The 19,111-nt window shown below is 40.0% G+C and overlaps 1 protein-coding gene across 2 annotated transcripts in view; it reads right to left on the bottom strand.

Annotated features, from left to right (window-relative positions):
* The window catches only part of LOC127662115 (spectrin beta chain, erythrocytic-like), a 33,444-nt gene extending 14,333 nt beyond the window's left edge, over positions 1–19,111 (bottom strand). Inside the window, exons 1-16 of one of the 2 annotated variants that reach the window (XM_052153096.1) lie at positions 18,849–19,111; positions 15,897–16,129; positions 7,284–7,435; positions 6,986–7,159; positions 5,052–5,158; positions 4,858–4,938; positions 4,266–4,381; positions 4,050–4,162; positions 3,782–3,969; positions 3,566–3,683; positions 3,206–3,364; positions 2,771–3,073; positions 2,528–2,678; positions 1,404–2,274; positions 1,074–1,211; positions 174–933 (exon numbers count right to left, since the gene is read on the bottom strand). In XM_052153096.1, the coding sequence (XP_052009056.1) occupies positions 174–933; positions 1,074–1,211; positions 1,404–2,274; positions 2,528–2,678; positions 2,771–3,073; positions 3,206–3,364; positions 3,566–3,683; positions 3,782–3,969; positions 4,050–4,162; positions 4,266–4,381; positions 4,858–4,938; positions 5,052–5,158; positions 6,986–7,159; positions 7,284–7,435; positions 15,897–16,047 (3,582 nt within the window). In that variant the 5' untranslated portion in view covers positions 16,048–16,129; positions 18,849–19,111. Of the gene's footprint in view, positions 1–173; positions 934–1,073; positions 1,212–1,403; positions 2,275–2,527; positions 2,679–2,770; positions 3,074–3,205; positions 3,365–3,565; positions 3,684–3,781; positions 3,970–4,049; positions 4,163–4,265; positions 4,382–4,857; positions 4,939–5,051; positions 5,159–6,985; positions 7,160–7,283; positions 7,436–12,138; positions 12,941–15,896; positions 16,130–18,848 lie in introns of those variants that run through there. The other variant, XM_052153097.1, reaches the window with a different exon arrangement.

Raw genomic sequence — 19,111 nt, 5'->3', positions numbered from 1 at the left:
TAGCAGAGAAAGATACAGATAGAAAAAGGGAGGAAAAATGTTATGGAATAGCAATAACAGTTAGCACAAAATTACAGGATATTCTAGAAGTAGATCATATTGAAATCTTTGATGATATTCTACATTTTGATTCATTAGATGAAAACTCAATCATTCTGAAATTACATAAATACCTGGTTGTTTAATATTGTGTCAGCCTGCTTTGCATCTCTCATAAACTGCTGGAAGCCGAGACCCTGATCTAGGAAGTTCTTACGGCTGTCCCACATCTTGTGCAGCTCATCCCAGCCCTTATCAAGACCCTCCAGCCTCTGCTCCAGCTGCTTGTACTGAGGATCGTCTTCTTGGTCCTGAATTACAGCTGCTCCCGTATCCCTAACACGATGGTAGTCTTCCTCATGGCCATCCATATCATCGCTCACAGCATCATGGAGACTCAGGAACTGCTCAGCCTCTGGTAAACTATCAGGCATTTCCTCAGAAGCAATAGACTTCTGCGTCTTGAACAGCCAGGCCTGAAAATCATCCATGTCCTGTAGGAAGGTCTGCAGCTTGCTGACTTCCCCAAGGGAGTCTTCACGGTCTTTCAAGGTGCATTTCAGGGTGGCCCAAGCTGTGTTCAGATCTGCCAGTCTGGCAAGGATATCAGAAGAATTGTCGGGATGATCCTTCACAAGCTTATCTGCCTCACCACACAGGAAGTCCAACTTGGCTTGAATGGCAGCAAGGTCTCTCTCCATGCCAAAGAGCTTCCTCTGGATGGTCATGACTGCAGCCAGGTCATTCCCAAGCGCTTGCGTAGACTCGATAACACGTGTCTTGTCTTTTATCCATGACTCTGTCTCATCACAATCAAGATCATAGTTGTGTAGGCTGAGGGCTGAATCCACTTTACACTTCTTATCCTCCACCATTGCTTTAAAAGCTTCCCACCTTTGAGGTGTAAAAGGCTAATTACATTACATATTACCCATGGAGTACTTTAATTCAAACTAGAAGCAAATTATAGATCTGGGAAAATGGTTGAATTAATAGGAACAGGTTGAATTAATAGGAACAGGTATAACGCTTACCTCTTATTGAGACGAGCTTGACAGTCTTTTACTTGTTTTGTTTGTGGATGTCTGCTGTCCTCAAGATGCTTGGCTGCTTTATTGACAGCATCAACCTGGGCCTGCATGTTACCCATCTCTTGGGCAAGGATGCTTAGCCTGCCAACAAACAGAACACAATGTTTTGACAATGGAATAAACTGGAATAGTTTGTAATATCCAGTGATGACTATACATTCCATCGTATAGTGCATTGTCCTTTGGTAAATGTCCCTCAACTCATTTGCATTTTAAGAAACACAGTAATATGCTGTCTTTAGGTTTAGCTCTTCAACAAATAATGAGTTATACCTATTCTGTACAACTTCCAGATCTTCCAACTTCTCTGGTGTCTCCAGCCCAACCAGCCAGGTTTCCTTCTGACCCATCCAGAGCTCACAAGCATCCGTCTCACTGAAGATACTGTAAAGTGCCATGGTGTCATCCAGCTTCTTCTGCCTTAGGTCTGAGAGGGTCAGAAGCTCAATATACATGTCATGGATATCCTTCAGACGTCCATGGATATCTGGTGTGTTCCTCAGTTCTTCAGGAAGTGCATTGGCCTGTTTGGACAGAGCATCAATGGTGGCTCCATTCTTAGCGGCCTCATCTCTTAGACCACGATGTTTCTTGAGCAGTCGCTGCGTAGTGTACTCATCATGCCCAATATCATCACTACTCATCTGCCGCATAGCGTCAACCAGCCAGGCCTTGAGGTCATCAGCATCACCTTGAAACTGGAAGAACCGCTGTGTGTCTTGTAAATTCTGTTTTCGGAAAGCGGCCAGTTCCTCCAGCTGCTGCCACTGTCTTTGTACATCATCCATGCGCTGTTGCACTCTGGGAGAACCCAAATGCTTGGCCTGAATCATTCTCTCTCCCTCATCCATCACCTGCTTCAGATTGTCACGTCTTGCAGCAAGCTCATCCTCAAAAACACTGTGCTTGCTCTGCAGCACCAGCACACTGGTCACGTCCTTGCCATAGTCAAGAGAAGAGAAAATATGCTCCTTTTCCCGAATCCAGCTCTCCAGCTCTGCAATTTCCCAGAAAAAGTTCCAGAGACGTCGTGACTGCTCAAGACGGGCTTTCCTTTGGGCTGCCAGAGCACACAACTCTTGATAACACAGGTCCAAATGCTGTACCCGATCACGGACGATCTGTGGGTCACAAGGTTTATAGCCTAGACAGTAAAGAAAAGAAAAATGATAAGAAAACATGGAAATATCAAAGACTCTCACAATGGTATTAATTTATATAAATATGTGAATATATATACACAAATATATGAGCTGTTCCTCCAAACAATATTGTGTGCTATAAATCGGGGACTACATCACAGGCATATTAAACCATTAAAAAGGTTATTGCCTTTACAAATCACCCTCATTTAAGTCAACAGCAAATGGAAGAATTGAAATTGCAGGTGTACTTACTGTCACCATTGGCAAATTTAAGAGCTGCTTCATTGGTTGATCGTACTCTTTCTGCCTGTACTGCAATATCCGCCTCTACCAATGAATGTTTCTGCAACAAGTCCTCCACTTCCAATAAATGCTTCCCAAACTCTGGGGATAAGATCCGGCCCTGGAGAACATTTTCAGATTAGAACATTAATACAACCATCATTTTAAAATCAAGCAAACCATATACATCAAACACACTATTTACATTAATACCTTCATCTCATCCATCCAGCTGATAATGTGGAGCATCTCTTGGAAGATTCTTTGGAGAGTAAGGTTCTTTTCCAGACGGCCTCTGCGAGCTTTTAGGAGTTCCTGCAGGTAGTTCCATAGCCTTAGGATATTGTCTTTTCTCACATCAATGCGCTTTGCATCATGATATCGTTCTGCTTCCAGATCTTTAGACAGGGCAACCAGGGCTTGGACACGTTCTTCATAGGCGGCAATATCTGTCTCTATGGCATCATGTTTCTTCTTAGCTGCATCCACTGCTGGCAAGTCATAGCCAAAGTTGTCCTTCATAGTAGACAGCAAAATTAGGGATATACATTTTGATCTTCAGGTTTTGGAGGGTAACAAATGATGGATATAAATCTGGCTGCCCTCTGTGCTTTTTAATACACTCAGAGACTGTGTATTGTGAGTTACCTGTGAAACCAGTCTCTGATTCTCCATCAGCCAGGTCTCTCTCATGGCAGCCTTCCTGTCAAAGCGACGAGCCATCTGCTCCAGCTTCTCCTGCCTTATAAGTTCGTCCCTCAGCACCCGTTCACGGTCGTGCTCTGCCTTTTCCAACCGCTCCCATGCCTGATAGAAAAAGCATACCCTCATTCACACATCACAAAGCTTCTCAGACCATTAGACTAACTGTGTTGGTAAGATACAGGAAACTTCAAACATAACAGAAGTGAAAGGGACTAATAAGTATACTTTTGATTTATTAGATTTATTTGAATGTTTTTATCCTGGAAATTATGTAATTGCTTGATCTTAATCACAGCGTCTCACCCTGTTGATATCTGCCACAAGAGCACCCTCTTTGGGTGTGTAGACCTTTTGATTGTTGGCCCTCATCCTGCTCTGGATGGTAAACAACAATACTTCCAAGTTGCCCTTTTCCTGGAACCTGAATAGTAGGAGGCCCATCAAAAAATAATAAAAGATGATTGCTTAGCAATATTACAAAATTGAAATAACTATTTGATTGTGAATAGCCTTAATTACTTTGGTGGTTTCTCCACAGTGCGGTATGAGTTGAAAGCCTGCAGTTGCTGTTGGACACCTGTAAGAGAGTTCGCAAGCTTGCGGTTGTTCAGCACAATGATGGTCTGCTCAATCCATGTTAACAGCTCAGATGACAATGTCTCATACTTTTCAATCATCTTATCTGTTTCAATGGCTTGGTCCAGTACCTGGAGAGTTTAAATACTCATTAATGTTTTCCAAGTGGATGTAGGAAGGACAGACTCATGTACACACTCAAATGTCATACCTTCCCAACTCGCTTGCCTTCAACTGCTAGCGCTTTCATTTTGGAGAAGTAGTGGTAAAATGCAACAACGTATGTGATTATGGACTTCTCATCTGGGTTTTCAGTGAACACATCTGCAAAAAACAGAACAAAATATGTTACCTCCATAATGGGAGGATGATTGTTACATGTTTTGACATAATAGTCAATGTTCAGAAGATGAATTCTGCTATTTACCTTCTGGGTCCAGGAGCTTGGTGACTCCTAGCTGTTGTTCAGCTACGTTAAAAGCCTGCTGAAGGTTGTGGGTGGGGTTGGACCTCTGTAGATTTCCATAATCCACCAGATCTGGCCTGATGGAGTAAAATTAGAAAACAAAAAAGAAAAGTATAGTTTAAATGTTGAGAGTAGAAGCTAAGTGGTTTCCATCTTTTTATTTTATTTATTTACTTGTATTTCTTTCCCCCCACTGTTATTGACAGGATAGTAAAGAGAGCACAGGAGAAGTGGGAGTCACATTAATTGCACAGAAGTTGCTTTTTATAGCTTAAAATACTTATTTTAAGTTTTAAGTATCAACGAAGTCTCATGTTTCTCCTAAAAATCCTTAAGATAAATGTAAAATGTAACTGCCAGATTATTAAGCTATAAAATTAATTTCCATAGAATAGTGCAGATATTATGGTCTTGGTATTTCATGAGAAATTAGTTCTTATTGACATTTGATTGCAGAATTTGTCATCTTTTGAGATATCTTCTGAAACTCTAGAGGAAAGTCAGGATATTATTATAGTTTTTTTCTCTTTCTTAAATGACACTTTTTGTTCACCTGTGTTTGTGGATGAGAGCATTGAAAGCCATGCCGTCTTTCCAGCATGTGGTGAAGTTGGTGATGTTCACACTGGGGTACCTGCAGATACAAAACACCATAAGACATATCGAATATCTGCAATACTTCTATAAAAAAATGGAGGATTTGCTGTCAGATTAATTTCTACTAGATTATGACAATTGTTGTCCTACCCTGCAGTCTTCATCTGGCACCAGAGCAGCAGTGCATCTTTGGCAGATCGAGTCTCCTGCCTGCCTGTCTGGTCAGCGTGCCCTGTCTCTACTATAATGTCTTGAATCTGTATACAAAATCAGACAAAACGAGCACAAAACATTTAAAAGCTGAAATAATCAAACACCACTAGTCAATTTAAACTAAATCCACATCTCTACAGTATTATTTCCTGATAACTACACAATCACTCTGCTTTGAAGTATTTTAACAGCAGTAATAAAAACAATAGACTTTTATCATGGTTGACATGTCATGTACTGTAAATCTCACATTTATTAGAAGAGCTAATTCACCCTTGAGCATCTATTTGTGGATATGTAGAGGCATTGTTACTTTATTTAGATCCTGAGTTTTTTTATCTGTAGTTTGTACGTCACTGTGGGAACCAGGCAGAATAAAGAGCAGCCAACAACTTAAATTCCCATCCTTTTCCTTTTATTTTTGAGGCTCTGAATTATGTAGCAGACCATATTGTTTGAAGTAGCTGGGCTAAAAATACCCTGCAATCAAAACTAGGGTTTAAAAATAAATATAAGCTTCTCAAATCAGCCCAAGACACAAGACCCTTATATGGCCCATGTGGAGTTTTATGTTAGTTTCTATATCATAAACAAAACATCCATTACTACTTAAGAGTTCTATATTGAATTAAATTTAGTTGCCGCAGTGTTTGTCTTGTAACATGCAAATATTCTCCAGTTGTCTTTGCTTACAACAAAGCAATAAATGTGGCAGGCGCCAACCCCAATTGTAACGGGCAACAGGACATTTTGCTTAGTTTCCATTACTGTGGCGTTCTGCCGTAGCCCCGACCCATTGTGAACTCTTATTGGTCCAAAATTTTGCCATTGTGCATAGACAAATTGCTTGTCACTGGAATCTTATTGGTTAAGACACAGTGTATGTAATGGGTCTGTTTCAAAATCTAGTGAGTGCCCTCCGGATGCACCATTAAAGCTGCGCTCACACGACCTCATCTCATTCATTTTCAATAAGAGCTGGCGACTTCCGGCAACACAAGCGACGGCGACTGTTGGCGACCGGATGTGGGCGTGTCCAGCGATGCAACAAAGTTGAGAATTGTTTAACTTTATGTAAATGAAGAGCGACTTTCGGGAGCGACAACCAATATGAGAGAAGATGGTAGAGCTCACGTGATCCTAATATTTTAATAATAATATGAATTGTAAAGAAACAGTGCTGTTTAGACTCTACATACACACCACTAACGACCTAACCGCCAGCCACTGGCACATGCAGCGACAAAGTAGCTGGCAGTGTGAACGCAGCTTAAGACATCATAGGCGTGCACCCGACACAAAGGCAGTTCCAAAAGGTAGGTATCTTAATTATTCTGCCTCTTAAGATATCTCGTTTTGGCCAAATTCTAAGGTAGCATCGTATGAATCCTTCCCCGGGTAGGTGATCCCAGAATGCACCGTGGCGGAAAAATAAATTCAAGATGGTGGATGAATTGAGATAAATTTAGATTATAAATGTACTTATAATCCATTCAATAGTGAATAGTATCGCTAAGTAACAGTTTAATATGATACAAAACATACTATTTTACCAACAATATGTGTGTCGTCCATATTAAGGCTCATTAGACGATTGCGTCATTTCTCTTGCATCACCTGTACTGAAATCAGTTGTGTTCTGAGTCTCCTGTGAGCTGCGCATGAGGAGCACTATTTGAAAGATGCTCGGAGATGCCGCCTATGTAGAGCATTCCAAATCGTTTTCTTATGAGGCATCATTTCAGTAAGGCTGCTGCCATATGCCGCCATATGCCAGCTGCCTATATACGCAATAGACAGCAAGGCAGCTCACTAAGTTTTGGAACAGACCCATTGTGTATAGTAATGGAATATGGAATGTGTGGACTGACCTGGAAGCGAAGGATGATGGTCCAGATGAGGCCCAGGATAAGGCGGTGGTTCCCATCTACAATATCATGTGATCCCATGTTCTCCAAGTGCACCCTTTGTTCCTTTAGAAACTGTAGGGCTTTGTCGACATTCTCCAGACAGTGGATCCGCATTCGGCCCTTGGTCGGCTTGGGCTGAGTGTTGGAAAGAGTGTGTCAAATATATTATTGGAATGACTTCATTAATGTCCATTAAGAGCTCCTATTGTTTCGTAGTGTGGTCCAGGGAAGGTTTGGCGGTTATTACATACACACTTACCAGTCGCTCCCCTGACAGAACCTCCAGTAGTTTGATGAGCATTCTCCCATCCCGCAGGTCCAGATAAAGATCTGTGATTCGGCAGTTGACTCTGGCTAATATGGAATTCACCCATTTTGTGAAGGTCTTCTTCTGGACAGCCTCTCGTTCATCTGGATTTGGCAATGAGGGGAAAAATATTCAGCTACTCTACTCTTATGCAACTTAATACTTTCACAGCTGATGTTGTATTCCCATATTTGGGAATATACTAATACTAATATACTAATTGTCCCAGAAGAAAACCATAATGATACTGTTTGGATTGCTCTGACAAAACATTGTCAGAGTCATTTTTCACCCAAAATCAAAAGACAAATAAATTATAATTTGCATAAAGAAACATATTTTTAGTATCATTAAGATATTTTTCCTTCCATTTTGACATTATTTCCCTGTCACATTATTATTACTGTTATGTGGGGGGAAAATATCAATCATCCTGTCTGGATACAATGATTACTGTTACTGTCTTGACGGTCTGCAGAATTGTTTAATTTAATACTTTTTATCACATTAAAATCAGCATAAATGACATTCAGTACCATGATGTAAACTAGCAATTTTACATAGCAAATGTACAATTCAAATAATATATCTGTGGCAGGGCGGAGGGCGGGGCCGGGTCGTGATCATACACACCCGGTCCCTTATCAGGCTAATCAAGCCTCCGAGAGGGATAAAGGCCGACTACGGAGGATGGTGCGGGAGAGAGAGATCGTTTACGGACATGTCCGTCATGTGTGTGTGTGTTTGTCTTTTGTTTAAGTTAATCATTAAAATATGGTTTATATTGACAAGCCGGTTCTCACCTCCTCCTTTCCATTGAACTGCGTTACAATATCATATAATGATACAATATAATAATATGACAATCATATTTATTTTATTTATTTATTATTATTATCATTTAATTACAATAATTATAATTGCTTAATTTTCTTTGTACAAAATGTGATTTCTTAATTTTTTTCTTTTGATTTTGGGGTTAAATATGACCTGTACATTTCTTTACAGTTGCCATGAGATTTGTTTTTTTAGAGTCAGAATGGATATATATGGAATGTAATTTGAATGAGGATGGTCAGTGTGACACCCAGTATGTGAGCATCATGTCATAAGTATTGAGCCTCTTTTGAGCGCAAAAGTAAATCTGTGAGGTTTATGTAACAGCTACCACAAAACATACTGTAGGTGTATAATTGGCAAATGTCATTTTTAATATCTCAGACCTCAATCTTCTTGAACACCACTTCTGCAGGACAGTGTTTATTTAAGATTCTACCACAAAAAGAGCAAAATTGTGCATTCTTAATGATGTGTTTTATAAATGATTCAGATCCTATGGCTAAAGGAAATGGGGGAAGACAGATGGATGAAGACGACATAAAGAGACAAGCAGAAAAATGGAGCAAGGATGGAGAAAAAGAGAGTGGGAGCAAAGACAGTTAAAGGGAAAACATTAGTATGTGATGTGCACAGTAGAGAGGATGCGTGCTTTTAAACCTGGGTAGCATGAAACCTGTGGGATTAATCCAAATTTACTTAGAACATTACCTTCCCAATTATTCTTGCCAGACTTATTTGTTCTGCCAACATATATGTTTTTTTATATCACTATACAAAAAGTCAGTCTTTGAATTAGCCTGATGTTTTATCCTGTTTTCACAGAATAATGGAAAAACTTCTGCATGGAAGCATCTCTCTTTTATCCGGACCACAAAGTAACGAAGAAAAAAGTAATGATAATTAAAATGTGCAATGCATGATGTGTAAAATTGTGTTGTGCATGTGGAGAAACATCCATAAGATCTGTGAAGATGTTGAGGAAGTGTCATTTAAATCTATGCCGTACAACCATTTCAGGGAAAGTTTCAACAGTTTCAAGAAAGCACTCGCTGATGGTATGTGCTATAAAAAGTGGCAACCTGCAATTGTTAACAATTGTTCAATGTGATCTAACCTTTAAAATGTATTCAGATTGATTCAGCAATGTTATATAATATTTTTGAGTTGAATAAAACCAGTTATTCATTTAACTTAGATTAGAAGGATAATCTAGATTGCCAGTGTGTAGTGAGACAAGCAGACAGGCATACTGACATAAACATTTAAATCTAAAAGTAAAACAGTGCTTGTTTTATCATAACGTTGAAAACCAATTTGGTTAAGTTAACCAATCCTCTCAATTTACTTCTTTCCCCATGCGAGCTGTTGGCCTATTTAGATTAATTTAGTTAAAATAAATAAATAAATAAAACATTATCCTTAAAAGAGTTGTTTCTATCGTTTTGTCACGGTATAAAAAATGTGCTTCATGTGGTAAATTAATTAATTAAAATGGAGTGGTGGTGGCGTAGTGGGCTAAAGCACATAACTGTTAATCAGAGGGTCGCTGGTTCGATTCCCACAGCCACCACCATTGTGTCCTTGAGCAAGGCACTTAACTCCAGGATGCTCTGGGGGGATTGTCCCTGTAATCAGTGCACTGTAAGTCGCTTTGGATAAAAGCATCTGCCAAATGCATAAATGTAAATAAATTAACTGGTTTTATTTTTCAAAAATATTACAGTATATAATATGGCTGAATCAACCTGACTTTGTTACACGAAAGAAAGTAATTTTAAAATGTCAGTTATAAATCGCTCATTAAAACTGCCTTCAGAACGGTTTCACATTTTACAGTACAATTGACCATGTTTCCAGAGTGAGGAGAGCTCCACATGTTAAAGTATAGAAAGAGCTCTTACCCCAGTACCACTACATATTTCATGATCAGATTTCTGCCAAATAGATTCCACTTCCTGTTCACACCTTGTACAGTGTACTGCAGACTAACCTCTGCTAAATGATGCTCTCTCCATTATAACAGCAGTGAGTCTAAATACTGCAGTTTTACATCTCCGATATCCTCTCTAGCTAGCTTTCACTTTGTGAAATATTCATATTGATGGATTTTCCCTGTACAGGACAAGCCAGTGATTTTCCCACAGTCTGCCCTCACTCTTAGTCTCAGTGCCTGAGTCATTGTTTGTAGGGCCTTACAGGCTGGATTTACAGCCAGAGGTGCTCACGGCTCAAATCTACTGTACATACTTGCACAGCTACATACTTAGGCTTACAGAACAGTACATGCGTAGTAGATTTTTACATTTTCTAAAGAGAATGAGAGTGGATCAGGAAATGACCTAGGTCGGACTCGAACCCCGGGAGCCAACAGCTCTTATAAAGTATGTCCTGAGCCAGTTCACACCCCAACAGTGCCACAGCTCTGTGAGTTAGGGATTTTAAAGAAACACCAAATAAGTGCAATAGCAATAGTGACCTTTTTCTAAGAAAGTGCCACACTACTGCTGTAACTAGTGCATAAGTAGAAGAGAATTAGATTCATAGTAGTGCATAGTCTATATTTATGTGTCTATTTATCATAAAGCAGACTTTACCCATCGATATGCATTCATACTATGCATGTATTCATCAAGAACATAATAACACGGAATGTCGACATGTTGTTTCTGAGAGTTCCGATACCCTAGGATCAGCCACATTATGAGTCTGCTCAGAGAGAAGAATGCTCAGTCGTACACAAATTAACAGTGACAGTCAAATTCTCTATAAAAATAGACAGAGTTGCCAGGATAGAATAAAAGATGTAGGAGACCTTAGACAATGCTGAATACCCCAGATCACGGGGAGAAAGAGACAACATCTTCTGGTAAGAGACAAGAATAGCAGAAGAAGGTAAATAGATGGTGGTTAGTCTGACGTTCGCCATTCAGCAAGAAAAAGATTGATGGGGAAAAACCAAAAAGCCGTTTTTAACTTTGAATGGCCTTTTATGAGTTTTTGTCATTAAATATTAAGAGGTAATGCAGGGAGCAATTGGGGCATTTATACAACAGCATAAATAATGCAATTAATACATACTGCACATACAAAAGACGAACCATAGAAAACACTCTATCATACAGCCAACTCCCTACCCAGACTAGGGCTGAAACGATTAGTCGGCGATATTGACAATGTCGTCAATAAAAAATTGTCGACAAATATTTTCCATTGTCGAATAGTCGTTTGATCTCATTTAACGTAACATGAGATCATATAAAAAACTGTAATGATGGCGCACGAGAGCAGCACTGCAGTTCGAGCCTGACTGAAGAGAGGAAGAATTACACAGTCTATATGCACTCTAAACTTTCACAGCTCCAGGTGATGTAGATCGCAAAGCATGAGGGAATAATACAAAATAAGTAAATACAGAAGCACTCTCGTTGTGGAATAAATGGAGCAGGAGCTATTTAAACTAAACACCCCAGCATTGCATCTTGAATGCAGTTCTATATAACGCGTTATAACTTTAATAAAGTTCAAATAATATGGAAGCAGATCATGTAAATAACTACAAACTCTGAAACTGGCAATTCTCTGTGCAGTCAGTGAAGTGTCCCGATCTAAGGGGGAGAGATTGAAACTGCACCCGGCTGAGGCACACTGTTGCAGGGACGCTTGTCCCTTGTGCGCGCACTCTTTATGCAGCTAGATTATAACGTGATGGCTTGCAGATTATTGAATCATGATATATACGTCACTGTGCATTTCTTATCGAGAAGAAAATTGACAATTTATTAATAAGAGAGAGAGAGTTTGATTAATCGATATTCAAAATAATCATTAGTTGCAGCCCTAACACAGACCCACTTCATCTAATATCCATCTAAATTCCCCAGTGGCTAGGTGGAGAAGTATGCCAGGAAAGACTACCCTCTGTCTCTTTGAGGTTGGGAGGAAACTTAACACTGTTGTAGGATGCTACCTTGTAGTTGTCTGAAGCGGCCATCCAGGATGGAGTTGTTGAAGCAGATGTTAGAAGTGCTGTAGCTCAGCCAGCGTGCCCGTCTCATACTCCGGGAGGGGGGCAGGGGACACGAGGGTGAGGATCGTGGAGGGGAGGGTCGATGGCCCTTTGGCGTGCATGAGGAAGAGGATGAAGAAGGTGAGGAGACCGGAGTAAGAGTCATGGGCACTACTTTGGATGGGATGCCCAGTAAAGTGCCGTTCCTCTGTGGCAGGTGTGCTGGCTCGAGAGTTTGGGGTCCATTGGATTTCCCACCTCTCTTACTCTGGGACCGGTACACTGGCGGGGTGCTTCTGCTCCGGCTGCCTGGGGCATTGGTCCGATTTGTGGCATCTTTCACCGTGGTATACTGCCGGCTGCTGACCTCTCGGGTGATTGGAGTAGACCGGACCATAATGGTCTCTCTGCTGGTCTTCAAGCTGAGTTTAACCTCCCTCAGTCGGGTCTGGCTCACGGGCACTGAACGAAACAAACACGGACTACTCATCCTCACCTGCTAAATCAACACGCACTGCTGGAAAAGAGCGAGACGAAGAGGACAATCTTCTTCCCTCCTTCTATCTCAGAGTCCTCTTATCCTCTGTCTCCCCTCCCTCGCTCCCTCACTTCCTCTCTCTTTCTTTCTCGATCACTCATTCCTCACTTAGCAGTGATGCTGTTGTGCCTCTCCCAGGCAGAACATAGAGTGGTTCTCCACCGCCCCAGCCATGCATATATATTATGCCCCTATTCCTGACTGCCCATAGCACACACATTAACACACTCATCTATGTCATGAAATGTGTGTAAAAGGTATGTATGTTTACATCAATGTTACAAATACAATGTGATGTCTGAGTGCAAGTGTGTGTAAAAGCCAGTTTGACAATGATGTAAATACATATTACAATACGTTACTGTAGACTCAATGAGTACTTAGGATACTCAAAGGAATGCATGTCTGTTCAAAAGCAGTAAATCAGCAGTCAAGAATGAGAAACACCCCCCCCCCCCCCACCTGCTTTTTAACTCTCTTTAATTGCATTACAGAAAGAGCATTGCACAGACAGAATGCATCACACCAACCATGGCTCAGCCCATACACTTGGCTTAAAGAAACATGCTGAAGTTTACGATCATTAACGCATCTCAAAACAGAGACATGTTTGTCTCACAACAACAACAACAAACAATTCATATCTGTCCCCTTAGCAAGAACCTCGTTAATGGTGTTTGCAAAATCATGCATAACCATGACTACTAATAATGGTGTATTCATAGATATGGATTATTAATAAACCCTAACCCTAAATATTAAACTATTGCAAATAACTTCCTGCACCAAGGGTCATCATCAGTGAGGACAGCCGGGAACACTGACCTGGCCCTGTGATGAGGACCCTCTAAGGTACATTTTTGTCTTTTTCATTTAAGTTTTTTCTATCATTTTGGCAGTGTTAATGCCAATGGCATACATTTTGCCAAAGGTGTGTATTTTTGGGGGGAATTTTGATATTCCAATCTCAGTTTCTATAATACATCTATAATCACTGTGTCCACAAAATAGTTACATTCAGGAGCTTAAGGACAAAAATGTCCCCATTGAAACCCATTAAAACTGCAATATTGGATCCCAGTGCCATTAAAGCATAAAATCATGAATTCTATTATATTGTTTCATTCCGGAGCCCTGGTCTAAAGATTTGTATTATTAATATTTTCCACCAGATGGCACTATTTTCTTCATGTTTAGCCTATGGAGCAAACACATGCTTTTTCCTATTTTCTGTTTGCTGTATTATAGAGCACTGAAGGCCACTTGAATAAATGATGCAGCTAAAATTGTGTGGGTGTGTAGGTATGGATGCCATAGTGTTTTGTATGTATTGATAAATGTGTGTGTGTGTGTGTGTGTGTGTGTGTGTGTGTGTGTGGCGTGTATTTATCACTTTGTGGGGACCAAATGTCCTGAAATTTTTGAACTTGTGGGGACATTTTGTCGGTCCCCATGAGGAAAACAGCTTATAAATCATACTAAATTATGTTTTTTGAAAATGTAAAAATGCAGAATGTTTTCTGTGAGGGTTAGGTTTAGGGGTAGGGTTAGGTTTAGGGGATAGAATATAAAGTTTGTACAGTATAAAAACCATTATGTCTATGGAAAGTCCCCATAAAACATGGAAACACAACATGTGTGTGTGTGTGTGTGTGTGTGTGTGTGTGTGTGTGTGTGTGTGTGTGTGTGTGTGTGTGTGTGTGTGTGTGTGTGAAAAACAACAGTGGCATTATGTAAACAAACTGTCAGTGAAAGTGGAAAATAATATTAATATATAATTGTGGCATGGCGGAGGGTGGGGCCGGGTCGTGATTCCCTACACCCAGCCCCTAATCAGGCTAATCAAGCCTCAGAGAGGGATAAAGGCCGACTGGAAGCTGCAATGCGACAGAGAGAGAGAGAGATTTATGGACAGCTGTCTGACACCTTTGTGTGTGTTTGTCTTTTTGGTTAAATTTTATATTAAAATATTATTTATATTCTCAAGACGGTTCTCGCCTCCTTTCCATTAATCCCTTTACAATAATATTTTTGTGGCCATTTTTTTATCTGATACCAAATGGCATCAAAATCAATGTTGTTGCTAATCATTGACATATCCCAGACTCTGACAATCCCCCCAAAAATCCCCTTAGCATTTAGTATATAGAAAATATTATTTTTTTTTTCCTCATAAAAACAACAGTGGGCATTATGTAAACAAACTGGCATTTAAAGGGTTAAAATCCTGAAAATGAATGAATATTTGGTAGTTATGATCAGGACTGATATTGGTTAAAAACAATTAACTAATTGAAAGTGGAAAATAAAATTAATATATAATATTATTATAGCAGTTTTTTGACAAGGACATATTTGCCCTCTAAGGACCTCTGAGTAAATTGGCGCTTGAGTTGAAGGGTTAAGGTACCACTGTTATAGCCTACTAATTAGGCCCAGTGAAGAAGGGGCCCATTCATAAACTTTTGTCCCAGGCCATTTGAATTTTAGTTGCAGCCCTCTCTAGCACCTGTTTGTGCTACATAGGATACATTAAAATGTGCTGCTTATTGAAGAAAATGTACTATAACTTTTCTAAGCTATTAGACTTTTAAGCAAATGTTCCCTAGACTCAAGAGGGACTTGAACAATATATATTGGGACAGAATATCATAGAGACTTTGAGAGGGCTCTTGACATAAAAAACACTCAGAACATCTCTTCAACCACTTAGCAACTGTAGCAATGGCTTGGCAATCACCTACAACCCTTTAGCATCATGTTTGAGCTAGCACCACTTAAAGTTATACAGTATGTGACTAGTTATGATAGTGGACTGTCACTCAAAAAGCCCATTTTCATAACTGGCAGTATGGATAACCCAGTCCCTAGAAGAGGACTTGTAACTTTGGTCTTGACATTGCTATTTAAAACTCCACAGGTGTGCGAAAAATGAAAATATCCTCCAGCCATCCCAGAGATCTAAGCTGTGGGCAAAGACAGACAGGGCAGTTGTCCAGCTCAGTCATACAGTGGCATGCTGGGTATGTGCAAATGTTCCTGGCTGTTCAGGGGGCAAGAGAGCAGGGGGGCTAGGGTAGGGTAAGCTGATTATATGTCTGTATGAATGTGCCAGTTGTACACTTCTGTATATCTAAGCCAAAGCAACATGCTCAGTTTTATGTCACCTGAGATGTCTCACCTGCGAGTGCTTTAATGCGCGAGCGCTCAAACAGTCTGGCCGAGCAGTTGTCATTGTCGAGCTCTTCATCAGACAGTTCGAAGCGGGTGTTGATGCGGCTGTATTGCTGAGTGATTTCAGCATTGTCGAAGTCTGTAGTCATAGTCGCCATAGAGATCCGTGGGAAAGAGAGGTACAGAACACCTCAGCGTATCACACGATGACAAGATTGTGGAATGCCAGATATGGATGACCTATAAGGGGAAAGAGAAGGAGGAGGAGATTCATAAGATGTTTAACTTCAAAAAGTGATAATGTGTTGGCAAACATCATGGGCATAGAAATATAACTGGATGCCAATCATTCTTTTAAAAAATGAGTGATTCATTGATTAACTGATAATTCAGCTAGGCCAATTAATCAAACAATATTTGCCCATTTTGCAATTTTCTGCATTAGCCGATAAACTTTAACATTTTTAATAAATATTGTGCAAAATACGAGTTCATGTAATTTTAGCAATTTTGTGGAAATCTGATTTGCTATCAATAAATTGTATGACGTAAACAGTATATCTGCATTATATTGGCCACTGGCCATCCTGCTCTCTAGAAATTGGCATTAGACATTGAAAAACCCATATTGGTTGACCTCTAGAGATGACACACTTTTCAGTCACTGCCATTTTCCAATAGTAGATGATCTGGTTACAGTTAGATGACAATTAATAAGAGTTTCCATTATGTGCATGAAACAGAGTGTACTAGAAAGATGTTTAATGCATACCTCTTTCGTGGCCTTGCAGGTAATGCACATGCACTGACAAGTTGCATGAAGGCGTATATGTTTAGCACCCAAGTTCGTATATTGCTCATGTCATTTCCTAATCCATCCCACCCCTCTACTTCCCATCATTTTCTGTCTCTCCTACTATCTTTGACTGTACAATGGTAAAATAAATAAATAAATAATAATGTATAGGCCTACCTGCTTCCCTTAAAGAATGTTGCTTATGCCCTTTCACATTCAAATTCCCAAAGGCCGCCATTTTCAGCACGTCATCTAACCGTCACTGGTTAAAAGGGTGTGTTTTTGCGTGTGCTACTGTGGAATGGCGGGTGAACGTTAGCTGCTAAGATAGTTCTATCTTTGTGAGGCATATTGCTCATGTGTAGTCTTATCGCCCTGAAAGGGGGCTGGGCAACCCCTTCGAGTAAGAGCATGTGAAGAGCACTCTTTACAAATGTTCCTACTTTGTCACATGCTACGTGATCTCAGATATTTGTTTGCGTGATTCCTTTTTCCACACAGTCAAAACTCTTGGAGGAAAAGGCAAACACTCAGTTGCCAAACACCAGCAGGGAACTGGCCTCCAACAACCCAAAGCTTCTGCTCTAGTTGGCTCCAATTACTGTATCTGGGCCATTAAAAAGCACTACACCAAATTAATTACACCACTGTTATGTGGCTATTTGTAGCGAGTCATCAGGTTTAGTGTACCCTCACTCAGCTAGGTTGGAGTAGACATTTGTAAATATACTTTATAATAAAGAACATCACCTATGCAGAACCACATCTATGACATAATCAACAGTGGGCTGAAGAGAGATAAGAGACAGACTGATAATCGAACAGGTGTCAATGAAGAGAGTGATGGTCTCTCTCTCTTTCTCTCTCTCTCTCTCTGTATCAGGCCTGTGCAGGGGTGTGTTATCAAAGAGCAATTCTCCACCCACCAGCGGGAAACCCCTTATCACAGGAGGCACAACTTTAAACTTTAAAACACACTAAGTCTAAATTAAATAATTCGAAATATTGAAATAGTATTATACATTCAATATTACTGAACCTGAAAAACATGGAAACATTACTTTTATCATTATAATAAGCATTATAATTGGTTATAACCATATGCAATTTCAGTAAAAGACTGGTAGAGTTTATCTCTGGATAGTAATATCTGTCTACATCACAGACATGATTACGTCACAATATGTTTACGTGCATATTCTGCAACCGTGGCTGAGAGGGCGGCTATCCACTCTCCAGGAAGCAGCCCAGTGGGGTATTTCTCACATGTGTGAGAGGAGAGGCCACACTGAGGTGTGGTATGATTCATGACCCACTATGTGTGCCACGGATGGAACAGCTGGCCCCTGGCACTATGGTGCCAAAAATGAAAGTTGGATGGTGGGTACAAACACCATATTAAACATGCAGAATGTGTACAAAAGTGACCTTCAGGGGAGCAGGCCAGACAACTAATAGTCAATATAATACAAAACTATTCCTGGAATGTACTTTATTGTAGTTTTGTGAAATTTTGGGCAGTAGGATACTGATGTTCACGCCACAAACAGTTCTCCTTATAAGGTGAGGTTCGAATCAGCTCACCTACTTTTGTTGACATTTCAAAGGACAAGTGACAGAGTCACAGAAAACAGATGCTTTTCTTTCACAGATATTGTGAAACTGCCTTCTTGATTTATTCTATGGAGAAAGAAATGGAGCCGGACAATGAATGCTGTTTGAGAGTCCACTGTTTAGCTTTTCATTAAGAAAAGAGTTATTCACAGTAAATCACAGTATGGCAGATGGGAACAATCAAATGATCGTATTAAGAGAATTTAACTTTCATTACAAAATTAAAAAGGTTTTGAAAATAAAAAGCAAGACATTATGTTGTTGATCAACATCTGTTGCATAGATTTGCCTTGAATGTGATCACACTGGAGTTGCAAAGCTCAACAGGTTGCTGTTCTACCCATAATATTGTGAGAAGGTATGAATATAAAGAAAAATAATGAAACCTGTCAATGTGGCTTTGAATATGATTCAGTTCACAAATAGGTACACATAAATATAAAATGCCATTAAAACAAAGCCTTACATATCTTTTATCAAATGACATTGTCTATAATTGAAACTATCCTATATAGAATACAGTTTCACAAGGTTGCCTAATATACTTACTTATACAAATGCAAAAACAGTCCGGATAAAAATAAAACGATACGCTTCTTTGTCGTGGTATTTATAATAAAAATCCGTTATTTGAAGGGCAGAGGTAATAATCCCATGAGAGGCGCTGAGGTGTAGGTCACGGTGGGGGAGAGCTGCTGAAGGGACAGGGACAGCGCGCAGGCTCGCCGTACATAACGCTCATTCTCATCAGCCGCCGTCTGACCCACCCAAAGTGTTAAAAATAAAGTTTAGGAGCGGAGCGCTGCCTGAGC

The sequence above is a fragment of the Xyrauchen texanus genome, chromosome 22 (genome assembly GCF_025860055.1).
Source record: "Xyrauchen texanus isolate HMW12.3.18 chromosome 22, RBS_HiC_50CHRs, whole genome shotgun sequence".
Lineage (NCBI taxonomy): Eukaryota > Metazoa > Chordata > Actinopteri > Cypriniformes > Catostomidae > Xyrauchen > Xyrauchen texanus.
Note: the sequence above shows the minus strand (reverse complement) of the source record. Positions and strands in the feature narration are given on the sequence as shown.